Raw genomic sequence first — 18,241 nt, 5'->3', positions numbered from 1 at the left:
TGCAGATATTGGTGCGGCTGCTAGTCGTTTTGCTCTTACTCTGTTTTCTTTCAGTTGCCTTAAGCTTTATATATATAATGTACATTTAGGCAGCATTTTTTCTTTTAGGCATATTTCATCAAATAAAATAGATGCTTTGTGCCGATTAATCCTTTTTTTTTTATCCTTTCCAACTTCCGAATAACTGTCTTCACTTATGGCAGAAACTGGTTGATGTAATCGCCATATAAAAAAAATAATAAATAAAAATAGATAAATTGTTCCAGTTAGATTAATCTACCCTTGATGATGAATCCAGAGAGATTGAAATGTACTCAGACTTACGATAAATATGGCGTTTAGGTCAACCAGTTTCTGTCAGTAGTTAAGACTGTTATCCGGAATTTGGAAGGATCAAAAATAAAATTAATAGACAAAAAACATCTATTTTATTTAATGAAATTATATATATATATATATATATATATATATATATATATATATATATATATATATATATATATATATATATGATGAGAGGTAAAAACCTTGAAACACGCGTGTACGTAGATTACTGTTTTAAAAAATAATAAATAAATAAAATATATATATATATATATATATATATATATATATATATATATATATACGGCATAATCACGTTGACACACCTGTTCTTGGTTGTATTACTGTACTAATAAAGTTAAAAATCATAATATTATTAACTTACCTTAATTAGTAATCAAGTTAAAAAACCACTCGATACATAAAATTGTACGAGGGACCTTAAATAAGTTTCCAGTTTTTTTTTGTTTTTTTTTTTTTGCGTATGGGCATTTTTATTGATAGTACACATATTAAACTCTAGTCCCACTTCCAAGTAATCTCCTCTGGATACAATGCACTTGTTGTATTGTGCAACAACTTGAGGAAGACCCCATGGACGTCCTCTCGTGTGAGCGTGTCAATTACCAATATCACAGCCTTCTTCGTTTCTTCTATTGTCTTATAACGGCAGCCTCTTATTTTTTTTCTTCAGCTTAGGGAATAACACAGGGAGCAAGGTCCGGACTATAGGGGATGTTAGGAACTATCTTGATGCATATCTTGTTAAATGGTCTTTGACAAGGATGGAGCACCCTTGAGACAAACTTCACGCAAATCTACCGCATCTTCAGTTCCTCGCGAATAATACAGTTCACATACTGACATCAAACTGCGCACTTATTGTTTCTATAGATACACGATGGGTCTTAGCCATGAATTTCTTGATTTGACTAATTAACTCTAGTGTTCTGATTTCCTTACTCCTCCCACACCTCTCATCATTTCTCACAGACTTCTTTCCTTGCTTGAATCTCTTATGCCATTCAGAAACTGACGCTCAATTCATGCAAAATGGTCCAAAAGCAGTCTGAAGCATTTCATACGTTTCTGTGGCATTTTTTTTTCCAAGTTTAAAATAGAATTTTATCGCATACCGTTCTTCTGAAGTGTTCTCACGCGCAATTTACATTTTTGAAATTCACCAGCTTTGACAAGCAGGCTTTATTAGGGTTTATTCCAATTCCTGCTGTAGCTGTTCATTTGAACCTGATATTATAAAAGTCGGTCTGTCATCTCATATGATGTATAGAAATAACATACTGAATTTTCAAAAGTCTACGACAATTTTAAATGGCTGTACTAAAATAGTCTGGAAACTTATTTAAGACACCTCGTAGATTGACAGTTGAAACTCCACTATAAAAGGACTAACACTCTTAGCATACAACCCACTGTAGACATCAGCCGACCATGAAAACAGAAATTATCAGAAATATAGCTGATGAAATTTGAGAACTAAAGGACCAAATAGGATGTTCGTTAATGGTGGACGAGGTTCAATTCTTGGTCAAGTCATACCAAAATCTAAAAAAATATTAGATACTCTCTTGCTTAAACATTCTGCGTTATAGAGTGAGGATCAAGAGTAAGTGGAGTAACCCTAAGAAAGTAGTGGCTATCTTCCCCACATCTTAGTGTAGTAAGCTAATGAAAGGAAACCTCCTGGTCTGCCATCTTTTTTATGTTGCGTATATTTCTGTGATTGTTAATAAATCCTTATGATTTTTTTTCAAAGCTGTTTCATGCTAAACATGATGTCTCTCCATAACGTCTTCCGCAAATAATTCTGTTTATTTATTTTTTATTCATTTAATTTTTTGTAGCGATGGATCATCGTCAGGCGATGTATATTGGGCTGCGTTTGCCAAAGCGACCGAGACGCCCAGAGAAGAAATCGCGAACCAAGAAAAGTGAAAAGATTTCCAGCTCGAACGGAACCGTTTCCAGTCAGGGTAATTTTTTTTTAAAGAAATACAAAGAATTAATTACAATTTAACAGGAAACACCTTTCGACATTATAGCTGTTCAAAACGTTTTATATAGAAATGTGTGATCAATTAAACACGTACACACACAAACACACACACACACACACACACACACACACACACACACACACACACATATATATATATATATATATATATATATATATATATATATATATATATATGCATAAAAATTATTGTTTTTGCACCCTATTATCTTTGATATGTACAAATATGTTTCATCTTCAGAAACAACCAGTGGTGTGGTTATATATAACAAGTTCGGCGGTCACTATATACATACATATATATATATATATATATATATATATATATATATATATATATATATATATATATATATATATATATATATTTACTACTAGCATGGGTGCCCGGCGTTACCCAGGTATTTGGAGATGTATGTTGAGCAAAAAAAAAAAAAGGAAAATGGTCAATTTTTTTAAATTTTACCTCTATTATGATCCCTTCAAATTTATTGTTTTGGGCTCAAATAAAGTTATTACGTTAGATCCATGTCCAAGGAACCTTCATCTAAAATTTCAAGTGTTTAGACCCAAAATTGTCGGAGGAGTTTTGTAGAGTTCTCAAAGGTCAAATCGTTGAACTTTGACCCCTTAATCTCCAAATTTCTGGCCGAAACCAATCACATCGATTTTTCCAAATCTCAGTACCCTGTATATCAAATTTCGACTCTGTAGACTAAAAATTGACAGATTTATTGCGTAGGGAAATGGACACACACAGACAGACCAACACTTTCACAGATATATAGATAATAATTAAATACCTACAGACACTAGTGTTTCATCCTTTCGAGAATCTTCAGTGCAGATTCGAACCCGGCAACACAAGCCATCTCTGGCTTGATTAGCAAATACCGTATCCATTCGGCTACTATTAACTGCGTGAAATAACGTTTAATTTAAACATTTTAATTTTAAATGTTCTTTACGTCAGTCACACAGTGATCAAATCGTTGATCTATGCATAAGAGCTAAATTGACCGACTTAATTCAACTGAAAGTACTCAACGATAAGAAACGAGTTTCTTAACGGGGCTGACATAATTATTTACTTATTTATTGCGCAGGGAAATGTACACACACAGACACAGATATACACACAGACAGTTTCACTTTTATAGATATATAGATAATAATTAAATACCTACAGACACCAGTGTTTCATCCTTTCGTGCAGGGTGTCACGATTAACACCAGTCGATATATATATATATATATATATATATATATATATATATATATATATATATATATATAAGAATCCAAAAAATAAATATCCAAATAGAATGACTACCCTTACTTCAGAAGAGCCAATCCCCCCTCCCCACACATACACATTAGTAACGACCTCGGACCACAGCCGCCTTCCTAAGAAAGCAAATAACCCCAAAATACTATAAAACAATATACACATTCCCAAACCAATAAAAGCAAACACACACACGCACACACACGCGCACACACACACATAAACGCACACGCACGCACACACACACACACACACATACACACACCCTACCCCACCCTAAAGGAAAAGAAAAACACATTAGCAGAAAGAGATAGCGACTGACTACAGCGAGGTCAAAATCTCCCTGGACAAACCAAAAAAAAAAAAAAAAAAAAGATTCAGTATACCAATGTATAATAAACACTTACAAGCCTCCACCCCTTGGAAAAACTTCAAACTCACTAGAAAATCGCCATTTTTATACATTTGAAAATAATTTCTGACGAGGACGCATCGGACCGTCTGAAACGTACGTAAACGATTTCAATGACTTAAAAACATTATTACAATGATCCAAACATAATTCTCAATGAAAAACCAAGACACGGAATGATAAAATAATGTTAAAAAATACACATTGTTGGTGACTACTCCCTTATTTAAATATATATATATATATATATATATATATATATATATATATATATATATATACTGCTTGTATCGATTGCTTTCCTAGATGTAAATCCAATAAAACTCGCGTGATTATTAAAGAGTGCTCAATAGAGAACAGAGCTGGTATATATATATGGTCTGTTTATTATACAAATATTGTTTGTTACATATGTGCATACATGTTTCAGTGGATTCTCAATTCAGTGTCAACACTTCATCAAACAAAAAAAAAATTGAAACAGGTGTCAAGATCACATTATTTTTTTAAAGATATTTGGGGTGCGTTATATATTCCGGGGAAAATTGGGGTGTATGCTTTGTGAATGTGAGCAGTAAGGTTTTTAGGAGATGTGGTGGAAGAAGGTGATGTTGTTTTCCGTGTTTAAGCAACTGTCAAAGACCTACCGAATGCCCACTAAGCAATAATTGCTTCACATCCTCGGTGGTATACCAGGCTAGAATATGCACCGTAGAAAATCCGTAAATAGAAAAATTCTACATAGGTAGCACTTCAATGACCTTTAAGAACAGATTCTATATGCCATACACTATCATTGAATAATAAAGCGGTACACTACTGGAGGAAACAAAACATCTTTAATCGAATGGAAAATTCTTAGTAAGGCTAAAACATATAGCTCACTAACTTCACTGACATTCTTACTTTTAAAGACAGAGATAAATTGTTAAATGTAAATCGGCTATAAACTGCAAGCACTTTGGAAGCTAAACTAAAAAAAACTAATAGAGACCCATCACAGTAGACATAATTAATTAATTAATTAATTAATTAATCGATGAACTAATGAAATGGAATACAAAGTGATCCGAATACACAACTAATTAATAACTATACTAACTAAAACCCAACACACCCCTAATAACAACATTTACCTAATTATGGAAGAAGACGCTATCATAAAGCAATTTAGCTAATTTTAAGGTAAAAACCATCCCCTAGTAACCCTCCAGATCCACCTCAAACGTCAACCGATTATACCAAACTAACGGTACAGCAACATATTTTGCCAACAATTATATTAAGGCGAGTGCAATTTACATACTTAATAAGTAAGCATCCGAAAACGTTTAACTAAAATAGTCTCTGGGTCGTGCACACCTTTAATTGGAATGTTGATATGTACCTACAGGAATTATTATCATAAAAACAACACTACATTAGGAAACCAATTAATTAAACCCAAATGATAACTTAACACTCTAAGCAGGGAACTAAATGAACTGGAGGAAAAAATGAAAAATAGCAAAGAATAAAGAGTAAATTAATATATATAAAATAAAACACTTATCAATAGGAAGTCGCCAACAGTAAAAAAGGACAATAAAAACAACCTAGCATATACATAGTAGCGACTATAGGAATAAAAAGTAACCGCCAGACTAATAGAATTCTAACACTTCCCAACTGTCAAGAGCTTAACCGTATGAAGGGGCACTTCCCTCTTCTTCACTCCCTACTCTGAAAACTAGTAAACGAAAAACAAAAGAGCGAATAAAAAATAAAAAGCGAGAGAAGAATAAGTAAATAAAAATAGACTAATAAATAAAAATAAAACTTGTCAAAAGGAAATTACATTCCCCACCAATAAAAGATATCCAACCATATAAAAAAAAAACTAAGGATGTGGGAACTTTTAAATTAAGGGCAATAAATAACCGTCAAGCTAAAGGAATAATCTAACACCTCTCTACTAATGATGGCTTAAACATAGGAAACAGCATCCCCCACTACACCTGCCAAAAAGAACTTTACTGCCCACATTGACGAAGCATACATTCCAATTTTCTCCTGATGTGTATATCGCACCCAAATATCTTCTAAAAACAAATATGGTCGTGACGCCCGTTTCAATTTCAGTTCTTTTGTTGGTTTGATGATCTGTTGTCCCTGAATTGAGACTCCACTTAAACATGTATATATGTATGTAGCCAATAATGTTTGTATAATAAACAGACTATATATATATATATATATATATATATATATATATATATATATATATATATATATATATATATATATATATAGTAGCAGGCCGCTCGGCATTGTCCGGTCATAAAATATGCTTAAATATTTTGATTAATTAAGATTTTGTATTTATTATTATATTATATTGGACCCAATATATAGTAATGATTTAAAAAGTTAACAAAAAGATGACTTATGCGCCAGTTGCGCCACCACCGAGAATCGAAACTAAAACGTTTAGCTTACGATTTACTTTTTTCTTTAACGTTAATGGCTCAACTATTTATTTTTCCTTTGACGTTAATGCCTGGCCTTTGAAGACATGTTTGCTGCAAGGCTAAAAATTAAAACATGATCCAATAGCTATTATGTTACGCATGCATATTCGTAATGCTGTTGTTCTACCTTCACCTGGCATTTTTTTTTTTTAATTTTTACACTTTTGAACCGATTTTTCTCGGCTAAAACACAAATGTAAAGTTTCGCATGGGTTCGTATATCCTCTATATCAAGCTTCATGTCTGTAGATCAAATACTGACAGAAGGTTGGTAGGCAGATTTTTTAAAAACAATTATATATATATATACGCATACATAAGTACATCTAAAAAAAGGGGGTTGTTTACTATACCATTTTTACGCAAATATTACGCAAGTATAAATTATGTAGAATATCTGTATGAATATAATTACACGTAATAGTTAATTAAAGACGATCGTTTCATAAGAAAACCGAAAAAATAATAGAGAATTAATTAAAATGAATGTTTAAAAGAATACGCAAATTGGCTTGATCTTTTGCAGGTGGACGCAATTCCACAATTCCACGACACATATATAACAAAGTTGTATTTTCTTTTCAAGTAAATAGAAAAAACGGTTTTAATATGAACATAAATACCTAATAAATTCCCAATTCATAGGTGTATATGTAATATATATATATATATATATATATATATATATATATATAAGGCGGTTAGAACAGTAGTCTAAAGAGCAGAGTGTATTTTAATGTGATATTAAAATTACTAATTTAATTAAAATACAAGAAAAGAACAGTGCTCGTTGTAATTCAGATATATAATAAGCTCGATAGGCAAATGTCCTAGAGCTACTTTAATATTTAGTAATGTGATTGAAAATTTAAAATTCAAATTAGAATTAAAAATTAAAAATCTGTTTCATAAGTAGGAACAACAAAATCAATAATTTGTACGATTGTTTCGGAAACGATGTTTTTAGTGTGATAGACATTAAGCCATTTTTTTTCGTACATTTATAAGCTACAATCAACATCCAAATGAATGCTTTGACGATAATTACGATTTTCAAAAGGCGAACAATTAAAAGATACATCTGCCTTATTTAGAAATTGCTAGGTTTATTTATGGTGTCTTTTACATATAAAAAAAAACACTTAATACTTTTGCTGATGAGGAGACTTTGTTTAAAAAAAACTATATGTCAAAATTATTGTCCGTGGCTTAATATCTTATCACAATAAAAACATCGTTTCCGAAACGATCGTACAAATTATTGACTTTGTTCTTGTTCCTTCTTATGAAACAGATTTTTAATTTTTAATTCTAATTTGAATTTTAAATTATCAATCACATTACTATATATATATGTATATATATATATATATATATATATATATATATATATATATATATATATATATATATATATATATATATATATATATCGTATTTGCATTCGAATTATTTATTAAACTCAGTCTTTTTATATTTTAGTGTATTTGTCGCCATCGGAACAAGTCCAAAATTTAATTGGAGAAGTCGACGATGAAGAACACTTCCATCACGGGGTTTTTTGCCAGATGGACATGTTGCATAGCAATAATGGAGACTACGAGTGGAGGGAAGCGGCCAGGTAAGATTTTCCAAACAAAAATACTGGATGAATTTCTTTGAATTTTGGTGTACAATCTTCTTTTTTTTACCTTAACAGGTAAGTACATAAAATGTTTGTGACGTATACTTGAATCTTTGGAGCATACAATAGGGGAGTTTATCCCCAGCACCACCGGGTCACTGTTAGACCTCTACACGCCATCGTGGCTGTCATTTTTTAAAAAATTTTATGTATTTATTCTAAGCGCCCGGCACATTCTTGAGTAGATGTGATATCATTCAATGGTAGAACCTCATCAATTAGTTCGACAGAATCTATTTTGGAGTAGGTCATCATCATCATAACGTATGAATCCGAAAATACTATTGTTGGCATTGGTTTCCCCGATAATTTTCTAGTCAGAAAATTTTCCAGAAAGACATTGGAGATAACGGAAAGGACCACGTCATCCTAAGTGAAAATGATTTTTGTGGAACAAACTGGATTCAAACTTGAGACACTCAGGTTGTCAATTCGTGTCGTTAACCACTAAACCACTTTCCGTTCAGGGTGTGATTTTGAGCAGAGGTCCACCCTCCCAGGCTTTACCACCTCTTCTTTTTGAGAGGTTATTGCTAATCATCTAAACCAGAGTGCTATTCCTAGTGACTTCTGTAAGTTTCTATCACTTTTATTTTGCGTTATTTTAGTATTAGCCTGGCTAAAAAAAGGACTGCCTAAAAAAATGTCAAAGCAATCGAAGATACGTCCTCACCAATTTGTTCAACAAAGTTTGTTATATTTGAATGGTTGGTGATTTGTATCTGTTGTTTTGAGGTATGCTTCTCTACAGACGATCAGTGAAGAAGATAAAACCTGGGACGGTGATCGTCACGATCACCGTCCCAGGTTTTATCTTCTCTTTTTGATAGTTTAATGCAAATCATTTAAGGTCATAGTGTTTCTCTTAGTGACGTCTACACGTTATTTTCACTTTTTCATTCTGTAATATTTACTCTAAGCGACTTGCACAGTCCTAAGTAGGTGTCACAGCAATCGAGGGTATGTTCTCAATAATTAGTTCGACAGAGTCTGGGTCATTTTTTCAGTACATAATGAACTGAGGTCTGTGAAGTTCTAGGAGGTCCACCCATCTTACTTTTATTGCTAATCTCCTTATGCGTTCCTGCCGGTTAATGCCGACGTAGTTTTTGTAAGATCAACTGCTTCTTTTATTGCACTCGATTTTCAAATCCTTACCTAACCTTTTGTCTAACCTCCCGGAGAAATAACTACCTTAACCGATTTGTTAAAAAAGAAGGTGACCCCGGGCATTCAAATGATGAAGGTCATCCGATCATATTCAAACATTTTCCCTTTCTCATATTTCAAAGTACAAAGACTTATACTTGAGTTTTTGGAGTATTTTTTTTTACATGATAGTCACCACTTATCAAGGCCCGGAAGCTACTCGGGGATAAGGGTTATTGCGTGTACAGTAGTCAATGGGATAATATCGTAGTAATCGTTAGTAATGAAGATTTGATAAAGCATCTTACTTAAGGAGGCGGTTTATCAGGAATTTGTTTATGTTGGACTTGAAGACATCCAAGTTGTAGTCAGGTGGGACGCAGGCAAACGGGAGAGAGTTCCACATGCATGCACTTCCAAGAAAGAAGCTTTGTTCATGGAATCTACGTTTTGATTTAGGCACAGATAAAGAATAGGGATAATTATTGACAATGGTTTCAGCTAGACGGGTCTTTTTCGCGAAAGATTGGAGCTCAGCCGAGCACTTGCCATGGAGTATACAATCAAAGAGGCTGTTCTGAGCATCAATAAGTCACCAGAAACCTTCATGCGCTCCGCTTACGTTGTTATTTTTTTTTTTTAATATTTATTCTAAGCGTCTGACGTAGTCTTAAGTAGGTAGCATACAAATCGCTGATATGTCCTGGACAATCAGTCTGCTTTATTTTTGTAGTAAGTGATGACCTGGCGTCTGTTTGCCTGAGGTGTTGATATGTGCAGTTCTAGGCAGTCCACCCTCCCAGACTTTACCTTCTCTTTTTGAGAAGGAGTTATTAAAAAAGATTCATGGTAATCGCTTCAGACAACACATTAAGCCAGTTGATGCAAGGAGTTAAAAATACAACTTCAAGATTAAAATCTAGCTAACAATCAAATTCTGTTCCAGAAAACAGCATTTTTTTTTTTTTTTTGTCTTTGTCGAAAACATCGCCCAGTGAATCCGAGGACTAAATGACAAAATAAGAGAAGCAAGAGTTAAGAGAAAGTAAATCCAAAGTTCAATTTATACTTTCTCTGTTGCTAATCATCCGAGACATCCTTACCGGTGAATATCAACGGTGCTGCTCAGGCACTTTTATAAACCAGGCTGGGCTTCTCTTTGTTGGTTACGTATTCAAAACCTTACGTGGCCTTATGTCTTACCGTCTAGAGAGGTAACTACCCGCTCTAACCGATTTGTTTAAAAGGTTGGGCGTTTATGTAATAATCTTTCTCACACAATCACAAAAAAAATCAGACAAACATGCAAAGCGGAAAGGAATGATAAAAAAGGAAAACTAGTAATCCGTTTCTTATCCGTTCTTTATGCCGAGTCATTCAATTTTTTTTCTCCTTTTTACCGATGAAAAAAGAACTAAACACACAGTTACTCCCTGGCCGCCATCTTTTCTCAAATCAAACCATTACATTAAAAGTCATTTATACACCCATAAATAAATTTTCAAAAAAGCACGAAAGCATTGTGCACATATCAATTGAAATTGTTGCTAAAAACGTGAATAGCCATTATCTATGTCAAGATGAAATGACGTTCATTGTGCTAAGAATTAATTTGGTTACACACCATGTTTGTACATCTATTACCTTTAGTTTTGCTTTGTTGAAACTTTTTATAACAGGTTCTTTAATATATGTTTTAAAAATAAATAAATAAACGCGGTAAATAAATAAAGTATAACGAACAGATCGATGTGGTTTTTATGAACAGCATGGTTATGCGGCATCGCCTGGAAGCGTAGACAACAAAATAGAAGGGTTTGTCTTACTGTACACATAGATTCGAAAAAGTTGTCAAAAAACAAATATATAGCAAATAAATGTTATCAAAGGCAATATAAGTTACTTTTCTACCAAACTGGATATATTTTTTGTGTTTTTATTCAATGTAACATGTTTATTCAGCTCGAAAAACATGCAGTGTTTACCGATGTATTGGAAAATTCAAAATGGCGTCCAACTGTCTCTTTAACACGGTAAGTTTGGGAAAAGATGTTATAAATAATGAACTAGACAAAATACTATTAAAAAACAACCGAATATATGTCAACTTATGTCACGGTAACATATATTGAGCGACTTTCTAACAGTATTTTGTCTAGTTTATTATTTATAATACCTTTTCCCAAACTTACCCTCTCCGAGAGAGAGTCGGCCGCCATTTTGAATTTTCCAATACATCGGTAAACACTGCATGTTTTTCGAGCTGAATAAACATGTTACATTGAATAAAAACACAAAAAATATATTCAGTTAGGTAGAAAAGTAACTTATCTTGCCTTTTATAACATTTATTTGTTATATATTTGTTTTTTGACAACTTTTTCGAATCTATGTGTACAGTAATACAAACCCAAATAGAAATATAAACTGATGTAACTTCATTCTTTTAACCACATCTCTCTCTCTCTCTCCTCTATCTCTCTCTCTATACATATATCTTCCTCAATCTGTACACACACAAACACACTTATATAGACATCACGATATTATAGAATTAAATTCACAATATTTTATTCAAAAAAAAGGAATCCTTATTCCATGGAATTTCAAAGATAGGAAATTTTCTCACTTTTTCTTGTATTTCTTGTTTTGAATAAAATATTGTGAATTTAATTCTACAATATCGTGACGTCTATTACTTATACTAGGCTCTATCACTGATGTTGAGCCTTTAAAATCTGGATAAATTTGTAATTTTATAAATATATTTCTCTATATTCATAATTAATCTCTTTCGAATTTGAAAAGTTTTTTATTAACCTTTTCTTTAAATCTGGAAATTTTCTCCTAATATATATATATATATATATATACATATATATATATATATATATATATATATATATATATATATATATATATATATATATATATATATATATATATATATACACTAGTCTACGCGTTGGCCCTTAAAGGATAAGATGAAAAATGTTCCAAATAAAAAGTGATTTTGACATTATATTGTCTTTTATTGTCTTAAGAAAACATTTTTTTAATAATGAGAGAGAAAATAAATCTCAGGAAGCCCCCAGAGCACTACTGCAAGCACTAATAAAAATTAAGGTGACCCGACTAAAAGTACTACTGAAACCTCTCCCTCCTTGAAAAAATTTTTTTTAAGAATGGCCTGAAAAGAAAATCATCAGTATTCACAGGAATGTTACTAAAAGCAATAAAATTGTTATAAATATGATTTTAATTATGAATTGCATATTTATATCTAAATCAGATTTTTTAAAACTCAACGGGGTTAAATTATATTTATTTGCAAGGAAAATACGTGAAAATAAGTTAAAACAAAAAAAATATTGTTGATCTAGTGTACGCTTTAAATAGCAGCAGCAATGGCTTTTAATATCGAACTTAAGACAGGGCGGTCATAAATAGGTCAGTAGACGAATTTTTGCAACTAGAAGTCAGAAACCGAATGAACGCTTTAAACGCCCAAGGAAGCAATCTGATCTGAGGTATATATATATATATATATATATATATATATATATATATATATATATATATATATATATATATATATATATACTACTCTACCCTTCCCCACTTTGTCCAGTGAATGGTATATATCTTCTGAGATTACAGTTAGGATATCTGCTGTGGAACGGGCTTGCCTAAATCCATATTGTTGGTCAGCCAGAAGTTTAGCATCTGTAAGGTGATGGACTAGTTTTAAAGTTAACAAACTTCTCAAGGTTTGCTTTTCCAAAGTTTTGATAAACCCGTGAGATTTTCTTCTATATTTACACTTGTGCCAAAACCAAACAAAATATAAGAAACATGAAATATTCCAAATGATCATACAAAACCAGCGAATTTAGGAAAACTAATCCCCGGAAAACTGGTACCTGGAAAACTCGTCCTTTTTTGCTAGGAAGGAAAACTGGTCCCTTATTGAATAAATATTGATTGAAAACACATTTCATGGTCGTTCTTGAAAGAGATATTGTTTTTAAAAGAGACTATAACCCCCATAATATTTGTAAAAAATATTTTTACTTGTTTACTGTTGTTTTAAAAAAATAAAATCGATTTTCTAATTGTCCGTTGTCTACCTAAATGGCTAAGTGGTTTCACTTATTTTAAAGTGTTTATTCTGTTCAAAAACGGTACTACAGACCGCATAATATTTTTTTACATATTTATTCTTATTTACTGTTGTTTTTAAAAGAGCAAAATCGATTTTTCTACATAGCTGGCCAAGGTGTTAGTGGTTTAATTTATTTTGCAATGTTTATTGAGTAAAAAAAAAAATGTAGCATCGAGTGTTACGTGAGAACGAGAAATAATGTCCGACATGAGGGGATCACATCTTAGGAATCTTGATAATCGCTAAAAAATAGAAAATTAAAGAAAATACTGAGGTAGATATAGTTTTAAAACGAGCCCCACCCCTCCCTCCAAAAGAAAATAAATTTGTATACTTTAGGTAATGCCCAGGATCACTGCTCGGGGGTAAAATCAAGCTACCGGAAGTGGATACGGTTGATTATGTAACGAAACCAATCGAAAGACACGAAAAACGAAACCATATATTTATAAAAAAAAATTACTTTATTTTTTAACATTTCTTGTGTTATTACGAAACAAACAAAAAAGAGTTTTCTAGTATTATCAAATAATAAAACAAATATTTTATTTAGAAAAATTAATTTAGTTTTAACACTTTTTGTATTCTCAAAACAACAAAAGGCACTTGTGCCGTATGCGGATGGTGGCCATCTTTTTTTAGTGCGTTTCACTAAACTGTCGCCAGATGGCGCTTCTCGGTCATAAAAAACATTTAGGGTTTGTATTACTATACACATGGATTTGAAAAAGTTGTCAAATAACAAATATACAACAAATAATTGTTGTCAAAAGTAAGATAAGTTACTTTTCTACGTAACTGGATAATTTTTTAGTGTTTTTATTTAATGTAACATATTTATTCAGGTCGAAAAACATACAGTGTTTACCGATGTATTTGAAAATTACAAACAGCGCCAGACTCTTTGTTGAACACGGTAAGTTTGGGAAAAGGGGTTACTACAATATATAGGTGTGTTAATAATAAAGAATCTGATTGGCTGACTAGCAAACCGAGTACCACAACAACAAATAAAAAGACAAAGCAACATTGATTCCATGCAATAGCCTGACAAATCCTCACGAAGATGAAAAGTGAAAAATTCTGTGTAAACTTAATTGCCATATATATTTTTAAACCCTACTATATATATATATATGTGGAAAATACCTAAACGAATATATATTTATTTTTATTTTAATTTGAATTATGTTTTTGTTAATATTTATTTTTTTATTCAAAGTTTAGCTTTTATTAATGTGAACTTTTTGAATTTCAACTAAAGCTGTTTTAATTTGATGTTCAATTTTTTTCTATTTAAAGTTTATCTTTTTGAATTTGGAGTTCAACTTTTTTCAGTCGAGTATGTAGTTTTAAGACGAAGATCACTATTATAACAATTGGAATACTCACACACAAGAAATCGCCTTTAAAACGATGATATAAGAATGAAATTACTTAAGTCAACATGCCTATTCATATCTTTAATGACATTTTGACATTATCAACCGGTTTTCCCCAGAGAAAGTATCCATGAACGCGAATGCAGTCTAAGGTCAAATGATGACGTCTAATTTTCTGTCCTTATTCTTGCCACACGGACGCCATATTTATAGGAATTAATCTTCATGCGAATTAAAAAGGATTGTTAAAGAAAAAAGAAAAATACAACCCTGGTTTCCAGCTAGGAATTTTTATCCTCACCTACCCCCCCCCCAAATCCACAGAGATTAGACCATTCCTGTAATGATCCAGTCCCTGTTGCATTTGCGGTGGAACTTTAGTTCTGTGCAGTTCTAAGAGGTCCACCCTCCCAGGCTTTGCCTTCTTTCTTTCAGAAGGAGGGCTAGTTTACTGCTAATCGACTGAGGTACCATCACCGGGGAATGCCAAACGGAGCTGCTCCTGTATTCTTTGCAGTTCAGAGTGCCACTCATGAGGGGGGAGGGGCTGACTTTTCGATCGTACTTTTTATTGGTGTCTAAGGAGAGAAGTAAACACCCTTCACAATTTATTCTAAGCGTTATTTGCATTCTTCCGACTACTGTTCTCATAATGAGTGTTATTTCCATAACGTTTCGGCCGATTTAACCTTCAACCTTTTTCAGGTGCATCGGGAACTCGTGGCGCAGTGGATATAATATTGTTAAAATTCAGTTATACGTTACACTCTTCTGGAGGTTGAAGGTTAAAACATCAGGACAGGCGATACTCAAAATACAATTGCGAATTATTTAGGATTTCTACCCAGTTATGGCTGACTGAATGAGAACATGCTACCTCTGTGTTCCCTTCGAAATTAAGTGTAGATTCCCGTGTTCGGATGATTCCCATGTTTGAAAAAAAAGATTTCAGAGAAAATAACTCAAGACGAGAAGGGTAGTCTGAAGAATCCAAATAACCCTCAGGTGTCCATCCTGGGCCCAACTCTCTTTCTGATTTATATTAATGATCTTCCAAATCACATCCTTACATCATTCGTAGACATTTATGCCGATGACACTACAATCTGTGGTAGCACATCAAGACCGTAAATGACCAAGTTCTCTCTGATTCTCTCTCCTCTGATTTTGAGCATGTGGTATAATGGAGAAAGAGGTGGCTGGTTACTTTTAATCTATCTAAAACCAAGCTTCTATCTCTACATCATCCACGCTCTGATGCCAAACTCGCATCGGTTGAAATGAATGGCTCTCGTCTTGGGGAGACTTCATGTTTTGACAAGCTTCTGGGCTTGACCTTTACTCCTGACCTGAAATGGAACACGTATATCAAATCCATTGCCAAGGTCGCTGGAAAAATGATGGGATCCTTCTACCGCTCTAGTAGATATCTCACTCCTGATACAATTCTCTGCCAGGTACGGCCAACGATTGAGTACTGTTGCCACATCTTGGCAGGAGCTGCAAGAAGCAGCTTATTCTGCCTTGACAGAGTTCAAAATAAACTTCGTGGCTTAGTGGGGATGCCTTTTTCTCCTCCCAGCAACCTGTTTCTCACAGAAGAGACGTTGTGATCCTGTCTATGCTTCATCGTTATTTTCATGGCAAGTTCTCGTCTGAACTTCAATCTATGCCCTCTCCCCTCGCTAAACTTTCAAGAAAAACACTCGTCTAGCCAAAACCACTATCGATAATTTCCCACACTAAACCTAAGGCACAGAGTGTGGGAATTAAACCTAAATGTAGATTCCATGAACAAAGCTTCTTTCTTAGAACTGCTTGCCTATGGAACTCCCTTCCGACTGCCTGCTTTCCAACTGACTACAATCTGATTGTCTTCAAGTCCAACGTAAACAAGTTCTTGATGAACCGTACCCCTAAGTAATCCAATTTACAAAATTCCCACTACCTATGTTAACTACGCTAAAATCACATTGACTAATGTATGCCCATTGACTTTTATCCTCGAATGGCCTCCGGGCCTTGATAAGGGGTGATTCCTGTGTAAAAAAAAATACGAATAATTAATCCTCATCTGAAAAAAAAAAAAAACAGAAAAGCGTGATTTATATTCATTTCCATAAATTTGGCCAAAATATAAACCACGTATGCTTCAGTTGCTATGTAGGTAAAAGACTGGGAGGAATTTACAAAGAATACACTGGCTCAGTGTCCAATTCTGCTTGATTTGCTGCGGCGTTGTATTTACTGAATCTCTTTGAAGTCAATTTCAAGGTGCATTAACTGTAAAGAAAGAAGATGAATGATTAAATCAATTTGTATTTGATAATCAAGTCATTTCCCATAAAAAAACGGATTTGAGCACAAATTCTAAAGATTTATTCATAACATAAAATGATAACAGAAGTATTTATTATCCGAAAAATTTAAGACAAAAGTCAAGAATGAATGATTTTTAATAGAATTTATTTTTACTTTATACATGGTTTAAATAAAAAAAAATATTCGATCTTGTACACGGTTTTAAATAAAAAAAAATTAATCTTATAGACGGTTTCAAATAAAAAAATATTTGATCTTGTACACGGTTTCAAATAAAAAAATATTTGATCTTGTACACGGTTTAAAATAAAAAAATATTTGATCTTTTACACGGTTAAAAATTAAAAAAAATATTTTATCTTATACGCAGTTTCAAATAAAAAATATTTGATCTTGTATACGGTTTCAAATAAAAAAAAAGAATTATTTTATCTTATACACGGTTTCAAATAAAAATTATTTGATCTTATACACTCTTTCAAATAAAAAAAAATATTTGATCTTGTACACGGTTTTAAATAAAAAAAAAATAATCTCATACACGGTTTCAAATAAAAAAATATTTGATCTTGTACACGGTTTCAAATAAAAAAATATTTGATCTTGTACACGGTTTAAAATTAAAAAAAATATTTTATCTTATACGCAGTTTCAAATAAAAAATATTTGATCTTGTATACGGTTCCAAATAAAAAAATATTTGATATTGCACACGGTTTCAAATAAAAAAAAGAATTATTTTATCTTATACACGGTTTCAAATAAAAATTATTTGATCTTATACACTCTTTCAAATAAAAAAAAATATTTGATCTTATACACAGTTGCAAATAAAAAAATATTTGATCTTATACACGGTTTCAAATAAAAAAAATGATCTTATACACGGTTTCAAATAACAAAAATATTTGATCTTATACACCGTTTTAAAAAAATATTTGATCTTGTACACGGTTTAAAATAAAAA

At 32.4% G+C, this 18,241-nt stretch overlaps 1 protein-coding gene across 1 annotated transcript in view; it reads left to right on the top strand.

The window, feature by feature from the left end:
• Positions 1-18,241, top strand: part of LOC145247302 (electroneutral sodium bicarbonate exchanger 1-like) — a 252,873-nt gene that overhangs the window by 125,297 nt on the left and 109,335 nt on the right. Inside the window, exons 2-3 of the mRNA XM_080108923.1 lie at positions 2,190-2,318; positions 8,055-8,193. Of these exons, the coding sequence (XP_079965049.1) occupies positions 2,190-2,318; positions 8,055-8,193 (268 nt within the window). The remainder of the gene's footprint in view (positions 1-2,189; positions 2,319-8,054; positions 8,194-18,241) is intronic.

Source organism: Euprymna scolopes, chromosome 25 (assembly GCF_053919585.1).
Source record: "Euprymna scolopes isolate OS-2025 chromosome 25, ASM5391958v1, whole genome shotgun sequence".
Classification (NCBI taxonomy): Eukaryota; Metazoa; Mollusca; class Cephalopoda; order Sepiida; family Sepiolidae; genus Euprymna; species Euprymna scolopes.
This window is presented reverse-complemented; position numbering and strand designations above follow the sequence as displayed.